At 43.4% G+C, this 25,553-nt stretch overlaps 1 protein-coding gene across 1 annotated transcript in view; it reads right to left on the bottom strand.

Moving 5' to 3' along the window:
- Nucleotides 1-25,553, bottom strand: part of snx17 (sorting nexin 17) — a 167,933-nt gene that overhangs the window by 100,466 nt on the left and 41,914 nt on the right. The window contains exons 7-10 of the mRNA XM_072500579.1: nucleotides 16,798-16,888; nucleotides 15,264-15,351; nucleotides 7,181-7,250; nucleotides 1,956-2,048 (exon numbers count right to left, since the gene is read on the bottom strand). Of these exons, the coding sequence (XP_072356680.1) occupies nucleotides 1,956-2,048; nucleotides 7,181-7,250; nucleotides 15,264-15,351; nucleotides 16,798-16,888 (342 nt within the window). The remainder of the gene's footprint in view (nucleotides 1-1,955; nucleotides 2,049-7,180; nucleotides 7,251-15,263; nucleotides 15,352-16,797; nucleotides 16,889-25,553) is intronic.

The following is a 25,553-nucleotide window of genomic DNA, read 5'->3' as shown; positions in this document are numbered from 1 at the left end:
TGAATTGGACATTCTGAATCAGCCCTCCGTGTACCCGAACATGCGCCGGATTGTGGCGACGAGGGGCTTTTCACAGTAACTTCATTACAATGTAAGCCTACTTGTGACAATAAAGATTATTAACATTTAAAAAAAAAAATTAAGGTACTGCACAACAGACTCCCGGCTAAGGTCAGAGCATTTGGAGGGAACAAGTAGAGACAGGGAACAACTAGCAGGATGGCAGCAAGCTGGCTACAAAACAGGAAGAGTAGGGGATAAAGATAGTTATTTGGAATAGCAAAAGTGGTGTTCCACATAGGTCAGTGATTGGATCACTGTCATTCACTATTTGCATAAATAAGGTGAACCTCAGGAATATAATTTCAAAAACTGGGGACCTGATGGAGAGCGTGAAGATTAGATTTTTCCCAATTAAAGGAGCAAATTTAGCATGGCCAATCCACCTAGCCTACACATCAGGGGCTGATTTAGCGCACTGGGCTAAATAGCTGGCTTTTAAAGCAGATAAAGGCAGGCCAGCAGCACGGTTCAATTTCCGTACCAGCCTCCCCGAACAGGTGCCGGAATGTGGAGACTAGGGGCTTTTCACAGTAACTTCATTTGAAGCCTACTCGTGACAATAAGCGATTTTCATTTTGTTTCATTTGGGTTCTGGGGGTGAGACCCACACAAACATGGGGATGTCCACATGGAAAGTGACCTGGGGCCGGGATCGAACACGGGTCCTCGGTGCCGTTAGGCAGCAGGCTAACCAATGCGCCGCCACCTCTTTGGAGGTCAAAAGGGTTCCGCAGCTGGAAATGTTTGGGAAACCCTGTACCTGCTTGCACGTGTATAGGAGGCAGATTCAATTATGGCTTTCAATAAGGGAAATGGATAATTATCTGAAGAGAAAGATTTGCAGGGCTACAAGGAAAAGGCAGAGGACTGGCATTAGCAAAGTTCCTCTTGCAGAGAGCTGGAATGGATTCTTTCTGTGCTGTAAACAATCTATGATTCTCTGTTGCCTACCTCCCCACCACAAATCATGCCTCAAAGTTATCTTCAATACTTTAAGTTTTGCTAATCTCTTGCAGAAAACACTAAAAAAGCTTTTCAGATCTCCCTGCAGATTACATCCACAGCTCTCCCCCATTTACAATTTTAGTGGCCTCATCAAGAAATTGAACTTGAATGCTCAGATATGACATTCCTTTTATAAATTCATGCAAACATTGATCAGTTCCAAGTGCTCAGTCACCTACTCCATTATAGATTCCAGTAACTTCCCCATAACAAACAGAAAACATCTCATGCACTTAGTGAAAGGGATGGAAATAAATAAAGTGAGGGCGTTGCAGAAGAAGAAAATTATTTCAAAGAATAAAGGGACAAATGCTGGAATAAATGTTGAGTGAGAAAGTTTAAAAAAAAGAGGCAGAAAGGTTTGAGAAGGGATTGGTCAAGGCAACTGAGAACTTTGCTTTGGATCAAATTGCTTATGATTTTAAATTCAATGCATTAGGGAGCAAAAAACCAATGCAGATGAACAAGTACAGGAGTTATTAGGCAACTGAATTGGAATGCCCAATGCGTAGCAATGATTTTCATCATGTATTCGGCAAACTTAAAAGCTTTTCTGTACCAAACACATTACTACTGTAATTTTCTCAGTACTACAGTATGTCACTCAACAACAATGAGATTTTCTACAAGGGACAATGTCAAGCCCAATTCAAAGCTAACTCAATGATTAAAAGTGACAATCTGAAATTCATATCTTTGACCATCCACCTCCACAATCTCCTCTGCTCACCTGGACCATGTAGATCTGCATTCAAAAAGCAGTAGTCACATTGGCATAGGAAGACAGACATGTAACACAGATTAAGTGATTCAGATTTCAGAATTTTTGGCACTAATAGGCTTTCATTTTGATGTGTCCAGTCCACGTACCAGAATACCTAACTCACCTCCTTCTTGGAACCTTTTTCTTGAAGTGATTTCAGCTGTCGGTGTTGCTCCTTATTTACAAGGATCCACCCACGTTCAATATCTGCGACTGTCTATAACAAAAGGAATTCATCTAATTAGGGAGAACTAGCTTTTGTTTAAATATACTATCAAGATAACACAATAGTAGCGTGTGCGCTTGCTCCAAACATGAGTTTTCACTGAGGAAAGAACTTGAAGGCAGGCAGTTGTTCAACATTTTGTGACCATTTACCCGAGCCCATTTATTTTACTTCAACCTTTCATTCCAAAGATAATCATCCATTCACATCTGTGCTTTGAAGGTGCTAATATCTTGAGCAGGAAAGATCAAGTGAATGTATCCTGCTTGTAATTATGAAAATGCAGTGGCTTCAAAACCACAGGCTAGGATCCCCAGTCAGATCATTGAACAATTTTGGGATCTCAAGGTCCAAGATGGTAATGGCAACCATGGAGCTGCCTAATGGAACTTTATTGAACACCAATCCCTGGCATGCTCCACAGCAAGTGTCTGGCTGGGCTTTCGCATAATATGCAGAAGCCAGCTTCCTATTTTGCTGCCTCGCGTTTCAGAGATGTTTGCAGCACAGGATGCGGCTATTCTGCTCATCATGTGCATGCCGGTCAAAGATCTGACTACACAAATCCCATTTTCTAGTGCTTAGATCACAGCCCTGGGGTTCAAGGCAGCCCAAGTGATTATCTAAAAAGGAATGTTACATGAGTTTCTGACTCAATTTTAGGCAGCGAGTTCCAGACTCCCACCATCCTCTGACTGTAAAAGTTTCTCAACTCCCTCTTAACCTTCCACCGTAAATCTATGTCCCCTGGTGATTGACCCTTTTACGAATGGAAAAAGTGCTTTCCTTTCAACCTATCTATGCCCCTCAAACTTGCACCCCAGGGCCCCCCAAAGTCCCCAGGGCCTGATGGGATCTACCCCAGAATACTGAGGGAGGCTGGAGAGGAAATTGCTGAGGCCTTGACAGAAATCTTTGGATCTTCACTGTCTTCAGGGGATGTCCGGGAGGACTGGAGAATAGCCAATGTCGTTCCTCTGTTTAAGAAGAGTAGCAAGGATAATCCAGGGAACTACAGGCTGGTGAGCCTTACTTCAGTGGTAGGGAAATTACTGGAGAGAATTCTTCGAGACAGGATCTACTCCCATTTGGAAGCAAATGGACATATTAGTGAGAGGCAGCATGGTTTTGTGAAGGGGAGGTCGTGTCTCACTAACTTGATAGAGATTTTCGAGAAGGTCACTAAGATGATTGATGCAGGTAGGGCAGTGGATGTTGTCTATATGGACTTCAGTAAGGTCTTTGACAAGGTCCCTCATTGGAGGCTAGTACAAAAGGTGAAGTCACACGGGATCAGGGGTGAGCTGGCAAGGTGGATACAAAACTGGCTATGTCATAGAAAGCAGAGAGTAGCAATGGAAGGATGCTTTTTTAATTGGAGGGCTGTGACCAGTGGTGTTCCACAGGGATCAGTGCTGGGACCTTTGCGGTTTGTAGTATATATAAATGATTTGGAGGAAAATGTAACTGGTCTGATTAGTAAGTTTGCAGACGACACAAAGATTGGTGGAATTGCGGATAGCGATGAGGACTGTCAGAGGATACAGCAGGATTTAGATTGTCTGGAGACTTGGGCGGAGAGATGGCAGATGGAGTTTAATCCGGACAAATGTGAGGTAATGCATTTTGGAAGGTCTAATGCAGGTAGGGAATATACAGTGAATGGTAGAACCCTCAAGAGTATTGAAAGTCAAAGATCTAGGAGTACAGGTCCACAGGTCACTGAAAGGGGCAACACAGGTGGAGAAGGTAGTCAAGAAGGCATACGGCATGCTTGCCTTCATTGGCCGGGGCATTGAGTATAAGAATTGGCAAGTCATGTTGCAGCTGTATAGAACCTTAGTTAGGCCACACTTGGAGTATAGTGTTCAATTCTGGTCGCCACACTACCAGAAGGATGTGGAGGCTTTAGAGAGGGCGCAGAAGAGATTTACCAGAATGTTGCCTGGTATGGAGGGCATCAGCTATGAGGAGCGGTTGAATAAACTCGGTTTGTTCTCACTGGCACGAAGGAGGTTGAGGGGAGACCTGATAGAGGTCTACAAAATTATGAGGGGCATAGACAGAGTGGATAGTCAGAGACTTTTCCCCGGGGTAGAGGGGTCAATTACTAGGGGGCATAGGTTTAAGGTGAGGGGCAAGGTTTAGAGTAGATGTACGAGGCAAGTTTTTTTACGCAGAGGATAGTGGGTGCCTGGAACCCGTGACCGGAGGTGGTGGTGGAAGCAGGGACGATAGTGACATTTAAGGGGCACCTTGACAAATACATGAATAGGATGGGAATAGAGGGATACGGACCCAGGAAGTGTAGAAGATTGCAGTTTAGTCGGGCAGCATGGTCGGCACGGGCTTGGAGGGCCGAAGGGCCTGTTCCTGTGCTGTACATTTCTTTGTTCTTATCTCTATCAGGCCTCCCTCTCAACCTTCACTGCTCCATGAAAAACAGCTCCAACCCATCCTATTTTACCTCATAGCTGAGACCCTCTAACCTAGGCAGCATTCTGGTAAATCTCCTCTGCACCTTCTCCAGTGCATTCCTATAATGTGTGAGACATTATGGGAATGTTCAGAATACAAAGGGTTAATATCATATCATAATTAATCACTAGATGGAGCTAGATGCAGAACTATATAAAGCACTGACTCAGACTTCTGGGAGAGAGTGATACAGAGGACAGTACAGTTATAGATAGCAGAGACTAGCGTTAGTTGAGAGTAGATTGTCGATTACTAGACTATTGTTTACTATAGTGGTCAAGCTTAATTAATTCGTGTAAATAAATGTTAGCTTTGTTAATGAACTTAGTTTCTGTTGTCTTTGTGAACACTACAACATCCATCCAGAGAACAAAAATCACAAAGAAAACCACAATGTGGTGACCAGAACTGCCCGCAGTACTGTACTCCAGATGTAGCCTAACTAACATTTTATTAAGTTCCAGCATGACCCCCAGGCTCTTGTATTCTATGCTTCGGCTAATAAAGGCAAGTATTCCATATGCCTTCTTAACCACATTATTTATCTACCCTGCCATCTTCAAGGATCTGTGATATGCACTCCAAGCTCCATCTGATCTTCAGGATTTTCCAGGGTGCTGCCATTCATAGTGTAATCCATTGCCTGGTTTGCCCTTGCCAAGTGCATTACCTCACACTTTACCAGGTTGAATTCCATTTGCCACTGGTTTGTCCACCTGACGAGTCCATTGATATCCTCCTGCAGTCTATGGGTATCCTCACTATTTACCACCCTACAAATAATGTCATCCATGATTTTCTTGATCATACCGCCTACATTCAAGTCCAAACAATTAATTTACACCACAAATAGTAAGGGCTCCAGCACAGAGCCCTGCAGAACCTCACTGGAAACAGTCTTCCAGTCACAGAAACATCGTTCTACCATCACCCTCTGCTTTCTGCCTCTCAGACAATTTTTGATCGAATGTGTCACTTTGCGTTGAATCCTACGGACTCTTACTTTCCGGACCTGTCTGCCACGAGGGACGTTATAAAAAGCCTTGCTCAGGTTCGATCCTGCCCCTTGTCTGTGTGGGGTTTGCAGACATATTCTGACCCTCAGAATTCTATCTAGTAACTTCACCACCACCAGGGTTAGACTGACTGGCCTAGAACACCCCTGCTATGAGCAATGCGACTGCAGCTAGACTCCATTTAAGGGATAGAACGATCTGATCCGCATTAGTACAATTAGGAAAGGAGGAAACGGTGTTGCAGAGCATCTAATTCTTTGGAGCATAAACACTACATCACATGAAGCCTTTACAGGGCTTGGGGCACATCACTTACAAAGAATTTAACAAAATGGCAAGCTGCACATACCAATTTAAAAGCATTCAAATGGAATCACAGGGGGAAAAAGTTTGGGAAGCACTAATAGTGTAATTTGGGTCAAAACACAACAGATTCTGAACTAAACCCCCTATGTTATTCTCGAAGTCTGAATAAAGATTGTTGACTTCCAGTTAACACAAATACTTTATTCAGTGGGTTTGTTCTGTTTCCAGAGCTTAACTAGATATAATAGTCAAGAGGTATGACCAGTGAAGCTAAGGTAAACTGCCTATGCTGAGCTGTCTCTGTCTGCTGCTGCTCACTAGCCCTGTGCTTCTGAAAGAGGTGGATCCTCCCTTGGGCTGGACCCTTTATACCAGTCTCTGATGCTGCCTTCTAGTGATGCTGTGGCTGTTACATCTGCACATGCATCAAGGACTAGACAGATGTATGTACAGATGACTATCCCCCCCCCCCCCCCTCCCCCCTCCCCCATTATTTACTATTTCAGGACGCCCCAAGGCACTTCACAACTGTCGAAGTACCTTTAAAATGCAGTCCTTATAGTAATGCAGGCAAGCAGTCTATCTGGGCATAGCAAGATCCCACAAATAGCATTGTGCTAAATCACCAGGTAACATTTGGTGATCATGCATTAAGAACAATATTAGCTTTCCTGCCAATGTTTTATAAAGCACTGATGCAAATCAGCCATTTAAACCTGCCATCTTGGAAGTTGACTGCACCTCCAAGTCCTAACACACATTAATAATCATGCAATATTTTGTTTGCATGCAAGAGAGAAAGCATACAATGTCATTTCTGGACTCATGCAACACTAATGGTCCAGACTTTGCTAGTTTAAAAAAATGGAATTTCCCTAGAATTCATCACCAGAGTAAATGGCCAGAGAGGAACTTTGTTCAAAAGTATCTAGAAAATATATTTGCATGATGATTATTTTGTTCTGTTAAAAAGGCGTGGGGGTGTGGTTATGAATGCTGATCAATCAACACCATTAACTTTGGTAGGAAGCATTATAAAGGCATATTGGAACCTCAAGGGAAGGCAAAGAGAAAAAAGGTTTTCTGCAATATTTTGGGTCATTCATTTGACAATCTGCTGATTGAAATTCAGAAGCCTGTGACGGGCAGATTAAATTTGAAAATGATTCTACCGAATTATGAATAAAAACATAAAATGCTAGATAAACCCAGCAAGTCTGGTATAATTTGTGGAGAGACAAAAACAGAGTTAACATTTTGAGCCCATGTGACACTTCTCCAGAACTCGAGTTGCAAATATTTGGTAACCAAAACTCCACCTACCTGGGCGTACAAGAGGTTCAATCCAACCCGATTTTCCATAACATCATTGTCATAAGCAGTATCCCAGTAGCTGCAAGCAAAATATGATCAGTACAAGGTGGTTATCTGTACATGTACCGTGTCAAGCTTCCCAAGAAGGTGGTTTGCTTCCATGGTAACTTTCCTAGCTGGAGCATCCGGTGGCTAAATGTAGATAGGTGCAGGTCGCATATTGGGTGGCTCCCACTTCAGTTCTTGGACCTTTCCACCCAGTTTTTATGGGACTTTCATGCAAACTTTCTCCAAGTAGTGGGTATCAGAGGATATCAAAATCCCAACGAAAGAATACAGCAAGAAAAAGTGCTAGTCCGCCAGCAGACTTGAGCACGGTGCAGAGTTATGTGAAAGGAAAGATGGCGGGAGAAAGCTAGCTGGGTGGGGCTGCACCCATTACAGTGGGTATGATGTCAGAGGTGATGGTGGTGGAGTTTGAGTGGCAATTTGCCAAGCATTTAGAACTGCATGGGACGGAGATGATGGGAACTCTCAACAGTCAGTGGAAGATGCACTGGCCTCAATAAAGCAGGCTCTTGGAAAGATGTTGGAGTTGGTGTGGGAGCACTGAGGCATTGAAGGGGGTGGAGGTGGCCTCCCGGAAGATTGTTCAGGTTTGGGATGGGGTGAGGGGGCTGATGACAGCAAGCGAATAGGGCATTTGAGAAATTGTATAAGAGGTTGTATAGATCAGAGCCCCTGGAAGACCAGTCGGATACGAGGGAGTTTTTGGAGAGGTTGAAGTGTCCACAGTGGAAAAGAGGGATAGGGCTGGATTCGGATGGCGATGCGGTAAGGGATCGGGACTGGATGGATTGCCAGTCGAATTTTATAAGTTTGTGGACAGGCTGACACCGCAGTAGGAGAAGATGTTAGAGGACGTGGTAAGAAGGGGGATGCTTCCAGGGACAACGGGGCAAGCATCAATTTCGTTTTTGGTAAAGAAAGATAAGGACCCAGTGGAGTGTGGGTCTTATCAGCCAATATCACTGCAAAATGTAGATGCCAAGGTCCTTGCCATGTGTTGCTGCTTAGGCTGGAGGAGTGTCTACCGCAGGTGGTTGGGAAGGACCAGTCAGGGCTTAAAGTGTAGGCAGTTGTCCTCTAAATGTGCAGCTCTGGCTACATGTGGTGCTTTCCCTGTCGGAAAGGGGGGGGGGGGGGGGGGGGGGGTGAGGAGGTGGTTGGACGTGGAGGCTTTTAATTGGGTGGAGTGGAGCTATTTGTTGGTGTTGAAACAGTTTGAGATTGGGCCGAAGTTGATGGCGTGGGTCAAATTATTATACAAGGATATAAAGGCATGTTTTTATACGAATTAAATGAACTCGGGATACTTTCAGCTACACAGGGAACAAGACAGGTGTCCCATGACCCCCTGCTCTTGTTTGCGCTGGCGTTGGAACCCTTGGCCATTGCTCGTATGAGTAGAGGACGATAGCTGGGGGTGGGTTGGTATGTGGAGCATAGGGTGCCTTTGTATGCCAATTACCTTTTGTATATTTTGGATCTGGTCCCCGCATTTCATGGGGCTGTTTAAGCGATTTGGGGTGTTTTCGGGATTCAAAGGCGAAAGTGGTTTTTGGTTTCACCGCTGGGAAGGGAGTTAGGGGGCGATTGGGCCAGGCTGGCTCCATAAATTGAACTTTACATGCCTAGTGGGTAGGGTCATGGTGGATTTGCAGAGTGGGGAGGGGGGGGGCAGCCTTCCTAGATCATTGGCAGGCCAAATACAATTGGTAATGATGAATATTTTAACCACAGAATTTACTTTTATTCCAAAAGCTTACTAGTCTTCTTGCCGAAAGCATTTTTCATGTGGGTGGAATAGTTGATTTTGTCATTTATCTGGTCTGGCAAGGTAGCTAGGATTCGTAAAACAGTGCTTCAGAGAGGGCGACAGTTGAGGGGTTTGACTATCAAATCTGATATACTATAATTAGGTGGCGAATGCAGAGAAGGTGCAGGGTTGGTGTAGGAAGCTGGAGACAATTTGGATGAGGATGAAGGCAGGCTCGTGTAGGGGGTCAGGGTTGCGGGCACTGGCAATGGCGTCACTCCTGTTTGCCCCAGGGAAATTCAGGTGGTGGCCACACTGAAGATAGGAGGCAGACCAGGCAGCATTTTAAATCAGGGACGCGATAGAAGTTGATGCCGACCTGAGCAAATAATTTGTCGGTGATGGGATTGGAAGGGGAGTCATTTCGGCGATCTATGGGAGGAATCTGGACAAGGACATTGTGTCACTCGAGGGGATTAAGGCCAAGGGGGGGTGGAAGACACTTGCGAGCGGTGTGGGAGGGGCTCGGCCAACCATGCCCACATGTTCTGGTCCTGCCCGAAGTTGGGAAAATTTGGGGGCTCATTCTTCAGCACCATGTCTTGCAAATAGACTTGGAGCCCAGTGCCCTGGGGGTCATATTTGAATATCGGACCTACCGGAGCTGCAGAGGAGGCGATGTTTTAGCCTTTGCCTCGTTGGTTGAATTGATGGATTTCCTGTACCTCGAGAAGGTTAAGCTCATCTTGAGGGGGGGCTATTTACAAGAGATGGTGCCCATTTATTCTTTAAAGAGTTGGTCACCGTCAACTGTTAGGGAGGGGGTTGAGTCTCTTGTGTAGCGGTTGAAATGTGAGGGGGAGGTGGTTTCGTTATTTTTCCAATTTTATGTTCCCTGTTTCATGTATAAAATGTTAAAAATCTAATAAAAATATTTTCAAAAAAACTTTCCAAGATAAATGCAAATGGGCAGAAGCACAATGTGCTGAATGGCCTCATTCTGTGCTGTAAGTTTCTATAATGATCAGGCAATAATCCAAGTCACAAATGTTAAATAAACTGGATGCTATAATTCTGAATTTAAAATCGAAAATGCTGGAAATTCTTGGGTCGGTCAGGAAAAGAGTTAACGTTTCAGATCTGCGACCTCGCATCAGAAGTAGTTGGGCAGCACGGTAGCATTGTGGATAGCACAAATGCTTCACAGCTCCAGGGTCCCAGGTTCGATTCCCGGCTGTGCGTGGGTTTCCTCCTGGTGCTCCGGTTTCCTCCCACAGTCCAAAAATGTGCAGGTTAGGTGGATTGGCCATGCTAAATTGCCCATAGTGTCCAAAATTGCCCTTAGTGTTGGGTGGGGTTACTGGGTTATGGGGATAGGGTGGAGGTGTTGACCTTGGGTAGGGTGATCTTTCCAAGAGCCGGTGCAGACTCGAATGGCCTCCTTCTGCACTGTAAATTCTATGATAATCTAATTCTATGATGAAAGTTACAGATCTGAAATGTTAACTGTTTCTCCCTCCAGAGATACTGCCAAACCCGATTATTCCCAGCCTATTTTTGTTTTTAGTTTAAAAACTCATGTCAATGTTGCGCATTATTACAAGGAAGTCATCCTACAGCTGAGAAATGAACACTTCCAGAAATGAGAAAAATTTTGAAAAGATACTTAAGCAGAAGAAAAACTCATGCAAACATTTGATTTCCTCATCAACAATTCCTTTTCCTGGAGAAATCAACTAAAACTTCTTCCTTCCTATAATCGCTATAATATGAAGCTTTCATACATCACTGTGAGTCAGCACATATTCTGAGCTACTCTGTTGCTTCTCCAGTCAATAAGAAACTCAAGAGTCATTGCAGCAAAGAAGGAAGCCATTCAGCTCATAGTCCATGTAGACTCTCTTTAGAGCAATCCAACCAGTTTCACACCTGTAACCTGATAACCCTTATTTCCCTCAAGTGCATATCTAATTTCCTTTTGAAATCAGTCATCTTCTCCGTTTATACTACCCGAATACCCAGCAAACTTCAGATTATATTCACTTGCTGCGCAAAAAGGTTCTTCATATCCCCACAACATTTGCCCAAAACATTAAATGTGTTCATGAGCCTGTTACAACCTCAGCAGATGGTATTTGCTGAGCAAGCCAGATTCCAGAGGGAAGCTTGTCTGACTGATCATAATTCATTTAAAAAAATTTCAAATGAGGAGAAAGAGCAATGTAGAGAACTCCAGTAACACCTTTAGGATTAAAAACCTCAATAAAGCTACACAGTTACAGTTTTACAGTACAACGCCTTTAAAAAAAAAACTTGTTTAAAAATATACATGCAAACCTTCTTGGCAACAACTCACTAAGATGTTGAACTATAAAATCCAGTAATATTATCCAAAGCAAAGAATTGTTGATACTTTAATCCTGGCAGAACCAGGGTCCGGGATCAATTCCCAGCTTGGGTCACTGTCTGTGCAGAGTCTGCATGTTCTCCCAGAGTCTGCGTGAGCTTCCTCCGGTTTCTTTCCACAGTCCAAAGATGTGCAGTTTAGGTGGATTGGTCATGGTATGTCCAAAAAGGTTAGGTGGGATTACTGGGATAGGTGGAGGTGTGGGTTTAAGTAGGGTGCTCTTTCCAAGGGCCAGTGCAGATTTGATGGGTCGAATTGCCTCCTTCTGCACTGTAAATTCTATGAATAAAGGTATGCCAAACGACTCCTCAAACACTTGCACTCAGATGTGGAATCCAAAATGAAGCTTCAGAAACAAACTGCTTTCTGAAAAACCAAAGTTCTCTGACTCGGAACTGGATGGCTACTTCAAATTCACAATTTTCACACCTTCTCCCCACACAGAGCTGCTCTCAGGACATACCCAATAGTTAGCACAATTCAGCTAAACAAATTTCCGGAGATATATTTTCCCCTTTCATCTCAAATTCCATTGTGCCCAAACAATGTCAACTCAACTTCTTCGAATATAAAATGGTTTCATGTTTTACTTTTTTGTCTCTACTTACGGTCAACAAAATTTAGTAGAACTTCCGCTGTTTACTTACAAGACCCAAGGAGAACAGCTCCAGTTTCTCCAACCTAGTGTTATAGCTAAAATCCCTCATCACTGAACCATTCTGGTAAATTTCCTCGGAATTCTCTTAAGGACCCTCACATCGTTCCTGAAATGTGGTGACCTGAATTGGGCGCAATAGCTTAACCATCCCCCCCCCCCCCCCCCCCCCCCCCCCCCAACTCCTCTTCCCTTTCCCATGGCACCTTCCAATGCAACCATAGAAGGTACAACACCTAACCGCATTACCGTACACCCCTCCTGCTCCTTTCAGATGAAGCAGCACTTTAATTACACCTCCTTCAATTTGGTCCACTGTATTCAATGCTCCCAATGTGATCTCCTCTACACTGGGGAGACTAAATGCAGGCTGGTGACTGCTTTGTGGAACATTTTCACTCATTCTGCAAGCCTGATCCTTGTTGCTTGCCAATTCATCTCACCATTTTGCTCTTATGTCCATTCTAGGCCTGCTGCAATGTTTCAGTGAAAAACACATACTGCAGAAACAGCACCAGTAGGTTTCATTACAAGCTTCTGGCCACAAAATGGAGTTCAACATCTTCAGACTATGAACTCTCTTGACCCCCTTTTAAAATGTTTTTTTTAAATATATTTTTTGTCCCAACACCCCTTTCCTCTTCAGATTTACAGCATCTGTGGTATTTTGCTCCTCTTTATAAAGATTCCATGTATCCAGCGGTTTTATATCTCATGGAGTGAATCAAATTGGCTGATGGTCCATCCACTCAGCACTTCTGGTGGAAAATTGTTGCAAAGGCTTCTTTTATCTTTCACACTGATGTGCTGGGTTCCCCCATCATTGGGAACAGGGATATTTGTGGAGCCTCCTCCTCCGGTGAATTGTTTAATTTCCCGCCACCATGCATGACTGGGTGTGGTGACACTTAGATCTGATCTGTTGGGTGCGGAATCACTTAGCTCGGTCTATCACTTGCTGTTTGGCATGCAAGTAATCCTGTGTTGTAGCTTCACTAGGTTGACACCTCATTTTAGGTATGGCTGGTTTTGCTCCTGGCATGCCCTTCAGCACTCTTCATTGAACCAGAGTTGATCCCTGGCTTGGAGTGGGGATATGCCTGGTTACTGATATGAGGTTACAGATTGTAGCAGAGTACAATTCTGCTGCTGCAAATGGCCCACAGCACCTCATGAATGTCCAGTCTAGAGTTGCTAGATCTGTTCGAAATCTATCCCATTTAGCACAATAGCAGCTCCACCATTCCTTCATTGTTGCGGTGTTGAAATAAGAACATAAGAACTAGGAGCAGGAGTAGGCCATCTGGCCCCTCGAGCCTGCTCCACCATTCAATGAGATCATGGCTGATCTTTTGTGGACTCAGCTCCACTTTCCGGCCCGAACACCATAACCCTTAATCCCTTTATTCTTCAAAAAACTATCTTTATCTTAAAAACATTTAATGAATGAGTCCTTGTTGCTTGCCAATTCATCTCACCATTTGCTGGAAATGGTTGAACTCTGTTCCGAACAGCACTGTGGGTGTACTTACATCACATGTATTGCTGTTCAAGTCAGCTACTCACCACCATCTTTCCAAGGGCAATTACCGATGGACAGGAAATGCTGGCCTAGACCCCCACATCTCAGGAATGATTTTTTAAAACCGTTTACAAAGTTGCACCGTTTTCATAAAGTGACAACTTATTATCCGACCAAAGAATCCAAAAGTATGGATTCACATTAAATGTCTGAAACACATTCTCTAAAATGCAATATCAGCAACCTCATGTTTAGCCTATTAGTGCAGGCAGTATCATAAAACCAAAGAGAAAATGCTGAAAAATCTCAAGCAGGTCTGGCAGCATCTGTAAGGGGAGAAAAGAGCTAACATTGAGTCCGATGACTCTTTGTCAAAGCTAACAGAGAAAGTGGGAAATATTTATACTGTGGAGTGAGAAAGAGGAGTCATAGCCACAGAAACTGGATGCTAATGGCCACAGAAACCAAGGGGAAAAAGAGTGCTAATGGCAGTCCCCAGAGGACAAGAGATGTGAAAGGTCAAACAGCAGGGAAACATCAGAAGATGAACTGTAGATGTGGGGGGAGGGGAAGGGGGACGCAAAGAGGAGAAAGGTGGATAAGATTGGGGGTGGGAGGGGGTGGAATTAAATATATATTAAGAAAGAAATGGTAAGACAGTTAAAATGAAATGGGATGAAAACAAATGGGCCGAGGTGGGGGAGAGCTCATCATCGGAAGTTGTTGAATTCGATGTTGCCGGAAGGCTGTAGTGTGCCTAACCGGAAGCAGAGATGTTGTTCCTCCAGATTTCGAACAGATCTAGCAACTCTAGACCGGACATTCACTTTCAATGAAGCTCAACACAAACTGGAGGAACAACATCTCATCTTCCGGTTAGGCATGCTACAGCCTTACGGCCTGAACATTGAATTCAACAACTTCAGATGATGAGCTCTACCCCACCTCGACCCATTTGTTTTCATCCCATTTCATTTTAACTGTCTTTTAACATTTCTTTCTTTCTTAATATATATTTAATCCCCCCCCCCCCCAATCTTATCCACCTTTCCTTCACCTTTCTCCGCTTTGCTTCCCCCTTCCCCTCCCCCCACATCTACAGTTCATCCTCTGATGTTAGTTTCCCTGCTGTTTGACCTTTCACATGTTTTGTTCGCTCTTGGGACTGCCATTACCACCCGGTTTCCCTGGGTTTCTGTGGCTATGATTCATCTTTCATTCTCACTCCCCAGTATTAATATTTCCCACTTTCTGTCCGTTAGCTTTGACAAAGAGTCATCAGACCCGAAACGTTAGTTCTTTTCTCTCCCTACAGATGCTGCCAGACCTGCTGAGATTTTCCAGCATTTTCTCTTTCATTTCAGATTCCAGCATCCGCAGTAATTTGCTTTTATCCAGTATCATAAAACGACTGGGTAAGGATTACACTGCATTCTTCACCTGATTCAGTGCATTTTTTCTGTAACTTTTCAACAGGCAATTAAATGTAGAGATAATCACTGCTTTCATGGTTTAACTAAAAAGTGAAAACCATTGCAATTACATTTTAAATTCATAGCAGAACAAAATTCTCACTGAAAGCAATAATTTACCGAAGAATTTAGAATACTGAAAAAAGCATCTTTATAAAGTAGGTCACTTATCCTTTTACAAAAGAATTTAAAATGCAAAATTATCTTCATTTATTACCTCTTTCGGAGCACAATTCTGTATTCAGTGTTTTTCAAGCTTGTGACTGAAATATAGGGCAGTTCAAACTCCTGCAGCTTTCGTACAACTGAGGAATAACAACAATTTCATAAAATTGATGTTTGTGCTCAAAATTTCTATGAATAGAAAAAGTAAATACTAATGGAGTTTGTAGTATCTGTTCAGTTTCTGACTGTTATTAATTTATTTTATGTTATATTTGGCTACTCTTATTACCCGAGTTACCACTTAGTCTGCTCTTTCACACCATTCTGTCAGATTGAAATAAAGTGACAAAGAAAAGATTAAAAGATGCAGGCAGTGCATTCACATTGATGCACTAGATAGATGTGCACACTGGGCTAAAGAGCTGGCTTTGAAAGCAGACCAAGGCAGGCCAGCAGCACGGTTCAATTCCCGTACCAGCCTCCCCGAACAGGCGCCGGAATGTGGTGACTAGGGGCTTTTCACCGTAGCTTTATTTGAAGCCTACTTGTGATAATAAGCCATTTTCATTTCATTTCAATTCAAGCTACAGAAGCAGAGTAGAGGCATTTCAATAATGAAATTAGTTAAGTGAAAAAGCTATTTTAAAAAAAACAAAAATTTTGGAAGGCTAATTGGGTACTTTTTTTGCATTTAAAATACATGATAGAAAATGGAACACCTTTTCTACTCTGCTCAAGTAGAAGGAACTTTGATTCTCAAGAACATCCACCCAATACATCTGCGTGGTGAATACTTCCCCTTTTCTGCAGCACTGTTGACATGCCCAACTCTGCCAATCCGAGTGTGGTTTTATGTGGAGTGCCTGTATTTAAACTAAACTACTGTTCTCAAAATAATTTAATGGAGAACCTTTACAGCTGGCAGGAAAATAATACATTCTGCAATCTGAATTGGGGATCTAGGAAGCAGTAAAGACAGTGTTAACTACTGTATCTGCTAATTCATTTTGTTAATTACTTAGGGAAGTAGTCCTACTAAATGTATTTATCTGTTCCAAAATAATTTTCCTACCAGATGATTTTAAAAACAAAGCTTTCCGAGTGCTTTTTCTGATTATGGGGAGAATATCCCTACTGTCATGTGTTACTTTTCTAATTCATCCCCAGGATGGATGATTATTAATAGCAAGAATGGTGATTTTTATAATAAAAATTGAAGGTGTTGGAAATACTCAGTAGGTCTGGCAACATCTGTGGAGAGAGAGAAAGAGAGTCCAATATGGCTTTGCTTCTTGCCAAACACTTAGTTTCTGATGTGGTACTTTGCTTTTATTAGGACAACAGGCGATAGAGATTGAAAAAAGACAAGAGTTGGCCCATGACCAACATTTCTACAAATTAGCACGTTGCTGCTCCAATTAGTTTTCAACTTTCTCTAATCGAAACGGATCGTCAATCAGGACCAACTAAAATTTTCCAATTAAATACACAGATGTTTATGTTGATAGCTTACTTTTTTCAAGATTTAACTGAAGAGAGGAATGTGTGGATATAAATGAGGCTGGGAATTTAATCCACAAACTTACAAGAACAAATATCATCACTTCCTTCTCGGATAAGGAAAAGGCTGAAGTATCCAACCAGCTCATCAGGAAGGTCCAGTTTTGCTGCAACTGCCTTTAACAAGAAAAAAAAAAGTCAAAATATTTCTAGAAATATTTTAAAGATTAATTCAGGATACAGGCAAGATTCCAGGGATAGCTTAAAGGGAATGTACCTATCAACTCAGTAATGGGGAAAGCAGGCAGGCAATTAAAATTTGTACTTGCGAAAAGCTATTTTACAAGTTCTCCCTTTGGTCAGGGAGCAAAGGGGAGGTGTGCAGCGAGGGAAATAGGTTTGGGAGAAGGGGAACATCTGTCAATCAGCACCTTTTAATTCAACAATTGGTTAGTTTGTTTCTTTGTGCAGGAATGCAATCGCCTGCATCCCAGTTAGGTGCTGATGAATTAACAAACTTTGGGGTCTAGGCAGTGGAGGATAATCTGACACCCAATAAATTTAAAATTGGTGAATTAGGAACTTGTTGACATGTCTTTCTGCAGGTCATGCTCAACCACAACTGGCATGAATGTCTTTTAAATGACGGTGTTGACTAATCTTTAATTTTCAGTCATGCATCTTGCTTTTTGGACTATAAATATGCTGTACATCTCTTTAAATTTAGAACTGATTTATTGTTCACATTTTTCTTTTAAAATGAGTACTCTCCTCATACACGATTCCAAAGGTTGGTTCGTGGTCTTTGCCTTACGTGGCTCTAAGGCCAAGTTATGCTGACAGCACCACCTATCATAGAATTTACAGGGCAGAAGGAGGCCATTCGGCCCATCGAGTCTGCACCGGCTCTTGGAAAGAGCACCCTACCCAAGGTCAACAACTCCACCCTATCCCCATAACCCAGTGACCCCACCCAACACCAAGGGCAATTTATCATGACCAATCCACCTAACCTGCATATCTTTGGACTGTGGGAGGAAACCGGACTACCTGGAGGAAACCCACGCACACACAGGGAGGATGTGCAGACTCCGCACAGACAGTGACCCAAGACGGAATCGAACCTGGGACCCTGGAGCTGTGAAGCAATTGTGCTATCCACAATGCTACTGTGCTGCCTACAGATGGCACTGACAAGTTGACTGTCCTACTTGTACAATTACAGCAACGAATATGTATAAAAAATATCTGTTCAGATGCAAAAGGAATTAGAGAAAAGGAGACAAAAAGGAGGATTTGCTCAGAGCACTAGTTGCTTAATACATTGAAAAGGTAACTTCAAGGAAGGGAGCATTAAGTGAAGGAAGACTATATTCATTGTTTAAAATTCAGTTAAATATCTCTTTCCAATGTCCAATTTTCCTAATTTATCGTTCAGAAAGATATGTTCAACTGAGCAAAATCACAAACTTTCTATTCCTCTAACGTTTTGCATTTCTCTTCCGACCTGATATTCCAATCTGGAATTATGCACATGTCACTCTTCAATCAGCAGTCCTATTATTTTAAAGAAACACTGTTACATTGTGGCCAAGTTATGCCAATAGCATCACCCACAATCTCTCTGGTATGCTGCAGTCTACCATAATTATCATGGAATCTCATCTTTGATCCAGCATCCTCAACTCCTCCACCACCATCTCTCCGAATGCCCCTGTTCTTTTGGACAAATTAATCAATCCTCAAAAGACAATTAGGGATGAACAAATGATAGCTTTGCCAGTGACAAGCACGTTCCAGGAATAAAAATGTCCAATACAGGTGGGTGTTGTCCATACGGATTCCAAAGTACATTAGATCTTATGACGACAGGGCAAACAATCAGTACTAATCCATGTTGAACTCTATTTGGTGAAAGATTACAACTTGCACTCCCAAGAGTGGCTCAATAGCCACTGACCAAGATAGCCAAGACGATGGCTAGCATAGGTGGTGAGGAAACCAACCTGAGAATTACCTACCGTTATGATCTCGATAGAGATCAGTCAAGTCTTCACTTTTTTAGAATCTGAAAACCAAGATATTTACTAAAAGAATGAAGCCACAAGATACACAGTTTAAAACAAAATAATTTTACTCACTAAAAATTAAAAAACATGAATATTAATAACTACATTCCATCATAGTCAGTTCTTTTCATTAATTTAAGGGATGTGGGCATCGCTGGCTGGGCCAGCATTTATTGCCCATCCCTTATTGTCCTCGGGAAGGTGGTGAGCTGCCTTCTTGAACTGCTGCAGTCTCTGGGGTGTAGGTAAACCCATAGTGCTGTTAGGCAGGGAGGTCCAGGATTTTGACCCAGTGAGTGAAGGAATGGTAATATATTTCCAAGTGAGGATGGTGAGTGGCTTGGAGAGGAACTTTCAGGTGCAGATTCCCATGTGTCTGCTGCCCTGGTCATTCTAAACAAAAGCAGTCGTGGGTTTGGAAGTTGCTGCCTCAGGAGCCTTGGTGTGTTTTTGCAGTGCATCTTGTCGATCGTACACACTGCTGTCACTGTTAGTCAGTGGTGGAGAAAAGTACACACTGCTGTCACCGTTAGTCGGTGGTGGAGAAAAGTGAATGTTTGTGGATGGGGTACCAATCAAATGGGCTGCTTTGTCTTGGATGGAGTCAAGCTTTGAGTGCTGTTGGAGTTGCACTCATCCAGGAAAGTGGAGAGTATTCTATTACACTGCTGACTTGTGCTTTGTAGATGGTGGAAGGGTTTTGAGAGTCAGAAGGGAAATTACAGACCATAAGACCCCTAGCCTCTGAACTGCTCTTGTAGCCGTAATTTTTATATGGCTAGTCCTGTTCGGTTTCTGGTCAATGGTAACCCCAGAATGATGATATCCTGGGAGGGTTACATTTCGTTACAGAAGTACAATGAACCCAGATATCTGTAACTGTCATGTGAGAGTACCTTTAAGAACTGAGCGTTTATCAAATAGCTGCAGTGATGTCAGAGTGTGGGTGGAGCTGAGCTGGCTGTCTTTCACTTTTATTTTTGAGCAGGCAGCTATAGTGTTTTATAGTTTCGCTTTCAGAGCTGGATAGCTGCAGGCAAAGCCAGCAGCTGTATAAGGATCTCTCTTTGCAACTAAAGACCGTCTCCAGATCATTTGAGGATTTCAAAGTAATACCTGTTTCTGTAGAAACTTTAAACCTGCTGTCTTTCTGTAAAAAAGGGTCATTTTGTCTTCTGGATGTTGTTAGCAAAGTTATGAAGGGTTACTTATAGAATATTTTATCTGTGGGGATTATTGGTGCTGATAGTTGTTAAGATGTTTACTGTGAGTTTATAAAGTGTTAACTGGATTCATAAATAAACATGTACGGTATTGAGTATAAGAATTGGCAAGTCATGTTGCAGCTGTATAGAACCTTAGTTAGGCCACACTTGGAGTATAGTGTTCAATTCTGGTCGCCACACTACCAGAAGGATGTGGAGGCTTTAGAGAGGGTGCAGAAGAGATTTACCAGAATGTTGCCTGGTATGGAGGGCATAAGCTATGAGGAGCGATTGAATAAACTCGGTTTGTTCTCACTGGAACGAAGGAGGTTGAGGGGCGACCTGATAGAGGTATACAAAATTATGAGGGGCATAGACAGAGTGGATAGTCAGAGGCTTTTCCCCAGGGTAGAGGGGTCAATTACTAGGGGGCATAGGTTTAAGGTGAGAGGGGCAAAGTTTAGAGTAGATGTACGAGGCAAGTTTTTTTACGCAGAGGGTAGTGGGTGCCTGGAACTCACTACCGGAGGAGGTAGTGGAGGCAGGGACGATAGGGACATTTAAGGGGCATCTTGACAAATATATGAATAGGATGGGAATAGAAGGATACGGACCCAGGAAGTGTAGAAGATTGTAGTTTAGTCGGGCAGTATGGTCGGCACGGGCTTGGAGGGCCGAAGGGCCTGTTCCTGTGCTGTACATTTATTTGTTCTTTGTTCTTGTTGTTGTTTTGCTTTACAAGTACCTTGGATCTCGGTTGCATCACACCTGTAAAGTAGGCCCTTGTGCTCTCCATAACCACAATCTATTAAAGGTTGTGGGTCAGGTGAACTCCATGATACACTTTGGGGTTCTCTAAACCCAGGCCCATAACAGTACTCAAAACTGATCTTCCTAATTCAACCTTTCTTCCACATCCATTTGACTTGCACCTCCAATTAGTTCAAGTCAGATACTTATCAGAAATTGGAAGATTAACCAATTTGTCAGAATATGGTTTCATGAATTTGCTTTTCGGCTGAGACTTCTTGGACCTTCTGCTTACTTCTAGCAAGGTTGTCCCTTCAAATCTCTTCCAACCATCCCACCAGTTGTAGACAATCGTCGAAAGCGTTTTAACAGTATCCATCTGGGTCAGAATTCCTCTGATCCGAGTATTCTTTAATTCTGGAGTGTTGTATCTAAAGGTCTCTCTCCTCAGGTTGGCTATCCAAGAAGTTCATAGAATGTAGAACATACAGTGCAGAAGGAGGCCATTCTGTCCCTCAGGCCTGCACTGACCCAATTAAGCCCTCAATTCCACACTATCCCCGTAACCCAATAACCCCTCCTAACCTTTTTGGACACCAAGGGCAATTTAGCATGGCCAATCCACCTAACCTGAACGTTTTTGGACTGTGGGAGGAAACCGGAGCACCTGGAGGAAACCCACGCAGACACGGGGCGAACGTGCAGACTCTGCACTGACAGTGACCCAGCGGGGAATCGAACTGGGACCCTGGCGCTGTGAAGCAACTGTGCTATCCATTTGTGCTACTGTGTTGCCCTTCAGTTCACTATTAAGGACATTTCAATTAACTATATAGTTTTAAAATATTATACCATACACATGGAATACAACTTGGTAATGTCATCAGTTACTGGAAGCCAGGTAACCCAGGCACCTCGCTCTTAAAGGAACCATCACCCCAACATAAAGTATATGCTGCCCCCCACCAAAGGCACAAGGGCCATCATATTACTGAACCTGGTGCTCACCAATCATACTGGGACAGTAAAGTAAAGTGACAAATAGTGGTCTCATCCTGGAGGCATCATCATGAAAAACTGTTCAACTGACCTGGTGCACTGTGTGCACAAACAGCCCGAAAAAGGCTATGGTGCCATTTTGACTGTAGCCCTCAAGACCTACATACTGGAATTAGCCAGTCCCACAACCAAGATTTACAATCTAACTATCACACGAGCATCTGCCTAATAATGTGGGAAACTGTTTGGGTATGTCCTATCCACCAAAAAGACAAATTCACTACAGCTAATTAACATAAGCCGACATGTGACAATAATAAATATTATCACCTATCAACCTCCTCTCAATATATATATAGAATATAGAACAGTACAGCACAGAACAGGCCCTTCGGCCCTCGATGTTGTGCCGAGCATTGTCCGAAACTAAGATCAAGCTATCCCACTCCGTGTCATTCTGGTGTGTTCCATGTGCCTATCCAATAACCGCTTGAAAGTTCCTAAAGTGTCCGACTCATCTATCACAGCAGGCAGTCCATTCCGCACCCTAACCACTCTCTGAGTAAAGAATCATCTGCAAGTGATGGAAAAAGGCATCAACAGTGCCATCAAATCCATCACGTCAAACGCATAGGTAGGGTAGTGGAGGTGAAAACTTATATCAGTTTAATGGTAGTACTTTTTTAGGGGGTGATGCAAGAGCTGGGAGGATGGACCGTGATTGGATCTGTGGACTCCTTTTGCATTTACTTTGTGTTCGTAACAGGAATGAGTTCGGTGTTACTTACAGTACAGAATGTTGGTGGCCCAGCATACACTTATGCAAGTTTCTAATAAACAAATAGAATGGAATATTCTATAAAGTACTTCCAATGATTTAATAATAATAATCTTTATTAGTGTCCCAAGTAGGCTTACATTAACACTGCAATGAAGTTACTGTGAAAATCACCTGGTTGCCACACTCCGGCATTTACAACTCAATTTCACTATGCTTGGTGTAGAAGAGGTTTAGAAGACTCAACGCTATTCTCCTTCTCTAACAAAAATAAAGACAATCACTGTAAGGATCCCAGCCGAGTAACGATCAAGAGAGAGACTCGAGGGCAGGTAGAAGTAGAAAGAAGTTGAACCGTGACTTCACAGTCTGCAGTGAAAGAGCGCGAGGAGAGCGACGCAGACTCAGTGAAAAGAGCGACGGAGACACAGCTGCAGGAGAAGCGGCCTTCAGATTTTCGGCGGGAGCAGTGGCCAGGGGTCTGTCAGGAAGATAAGTTTTCCTCTTTAAAAACTTACCTTGAAGAGTGACATCACAGCAAAGCAGTGACCTGATTGGCTGGTAAGGAAAGTGCTCCAATTAGCAGTAGCTGGGAGAAATTTAACTCTTCGTGTGTTGGCAAGTATTGTGATTGGCAAGTAAAATCATTATTCCTTTCACTTATTCATTATTTGATATTATATTTGTAATCAGTTAAGGTAAAGTGTAAAAATGGCAGGCGATCCCAGACCCGTGTTATGCTCCTCGTGCTCAATGTGGGAGTTCAGGGACGCGGCCAATGCCCCTGACACCTTCATGTGCGGGAAGTGTGTCCAGCTGCAGCTTCTGTTAGACCGCATGATGGCTTTGGAGCTGCAGATGAACTCACTTTGGAGCATCCGCGATGCTGAGGAGGTCATAGATAGCAGGTTCAGTGAGTTGGTCACACCGCAGATTAGGATTGGTGAGGGAGACCGGGAATGGGTGACCAAAAGGCAAAGAAAGAGCAGGAAGGCAGTGCAGGTGTCCCCTGCAGTCATCTCCCTCCAAAACAGGTATACCGTTTTGGATACTATTGGGGGAGATAACTGACCAGGGGAAGGCAGTAATAGCCAGGCTCATGGCATCGTGGCTGGCTCTGCTGCACAGGAGGGTGGGAAAAAGACAGGCAGGACTATAGTCACAGGGGATTCAATCGTAAAGGGAGTAGACAGGCGTTTCTGTGGTCGAAAACGAGACTCCCGACTCCCGAATGTTATGTTGCCTCCTGGGTGCACGGGTCAGGGATGTCTCAGATCGGCTGCAGGACATACTGAAGGGGGAGGGTGAACAGCCAGTTGTCGTGGTGCATATAGGCACCAACGATATAGGTTAAAAAAAATGGATGAGGTCCTACAATCAGAATTTAGGGAGTTAGGAGATAAGTTAAAAAGTAGGACCTCAAAAGGTAGTAATCTCAGGATTGCAACCAGTGCCACGAGACAGTCAGAGTAGAAATTCAAGAATAGTCAGAATGAATACGTAGCTTGAGAGATGGTGCAGGAGGGAGGGGGTTCAGATTTTTGGGACATTGGAACCGGTTCTGGGGGCGGTGGGACCATTACAAATTGGATGGTCTACACCTGGGCAAGACTGGAACCAATGTCCTAGGGGGTGCTTTTGCTAACACTGTTGGGAAAGTTTGAAATAATGTGACAGGGGGATGGGAACCAGATTAGGAAGTTAGAGGTCATTAGAGGCAGCAACTAATGCCAGTAAGGTACCAGATAATAAACTCAATGTGACTAAGGGGAAGAGTAGACAGGGAATAGATGATGAACGCAAAGGGACAGGTGGTCTGAGGTGCATTTATTTCAATGCGAGAAGTGTAGCAGGTAAGGCAGATGAACTTCGGGCTTGGATTAGTACCTGGGAATATGATGTTATTGGTAATACTGAGACTTGGTTGAGGGAAGGGCAAGACTGGCAACTAAATATCCCAGGGTATAGATGCTTCAGTAGGGAGAGAGGGGGAGGTAAAAGGGGTGGAGGAGTTGCATTACTGGTCAGAGATGATATCACAGCTGTGATTAAGGAGGGCACGATGGAGGATTCGAGCACTGAGGCAATATGGGTAGAGCTAAGAAATAGGAAGGGTGCAGTAACATTGTTGGGACTTTACTACAGGCCTCCCAAAAACGAGCGTGAAGTAGAGGTACAAATATGTAGACAGTTTATAGAAAAATGTAGGAGCAATAGGGTGGTCATGATGGGAGATTTTAACTTCCCCAACATTGAATGGGACTCATGTGGTGTTGGAGGCGTAGATGGAGCAGAATTTCTAAGGAGCATCCAGGAGAGTTTTTTTAGAGCAGTATGTAAATAGTCCAACTCGGGAAGGGACAATACTGGACCTGGTATTCGGGAATGATCCCGGCCAGGTGGTTGAAGTTTCAGTCGGTGATTACTTTGGGAATAGCGATCTCAATTCTGTAAGTTTTGGAATACTCATGGACAAAGACGAGAGTGGTTCTAAAGGAAGAGTGCTAAATTGGTGAAAGGCCAAGTATAACAAAATTCGACAGGAGGTAGGGAATGTGGATTGGGAGCAGCTGTTTAAGGGTAAATCCACTTTTGAAATGGGAGTCTTTTAAGGAAAGGTTAGAGTGCAGGACAGACATGTCCCTGTGAAAATGAGGGATAGAAATGGCAAGATTGGGGAACCATGGATGACGGATGGAATTGTGAGACTAGCTAAGATGAAAAAGGAAGCATACATAAGAGCTAGGCGACTTACAACTGATGAAGCTTTGGAGGCATATCGGGAAAGTAGGACAAATCTCAAACGCGCAATAAAGGCGGCTAAAAGGGGTCATGAAATATCTTTGGCTAACAAGGTTAATGAAAATCCCAAAGCCTTTTATTCGTATACAAGGAGCAAGAGGGTAACTAGAGAAAGGATTGGCCCACTGAAAGACAAGAGGGAATTTATGTGTGGAGTCAGAGGAAATGGGTGAGATTCTTAATGAGTACTTTGCATCGGTATTCACCAAGGAGAGGGACATGATGGATGTTGAGGCTAG

This window comes from Scyliorhinus torazame, chromosome 4 (assembly GCF_047496885.1).
Source record: "Scyliorhinus torazame isolate Kashiwa2021f chromosome 4, sScyTor2.1, whole genome shotgun sequence".
Classification (NCBI taxonomy): Eukaryota; Metazoa; Chordata; class Chondrichthyes; order Carcharhiniformes; family Scyliorhinidae; genus Scyliorhinus; species Scyliorhinus torazame.
The sequence above is the reverse complement of the archived record's forward strand: the minus strand, read 5'-3'. Positions and strand labels throughout refer to the sequence as shown.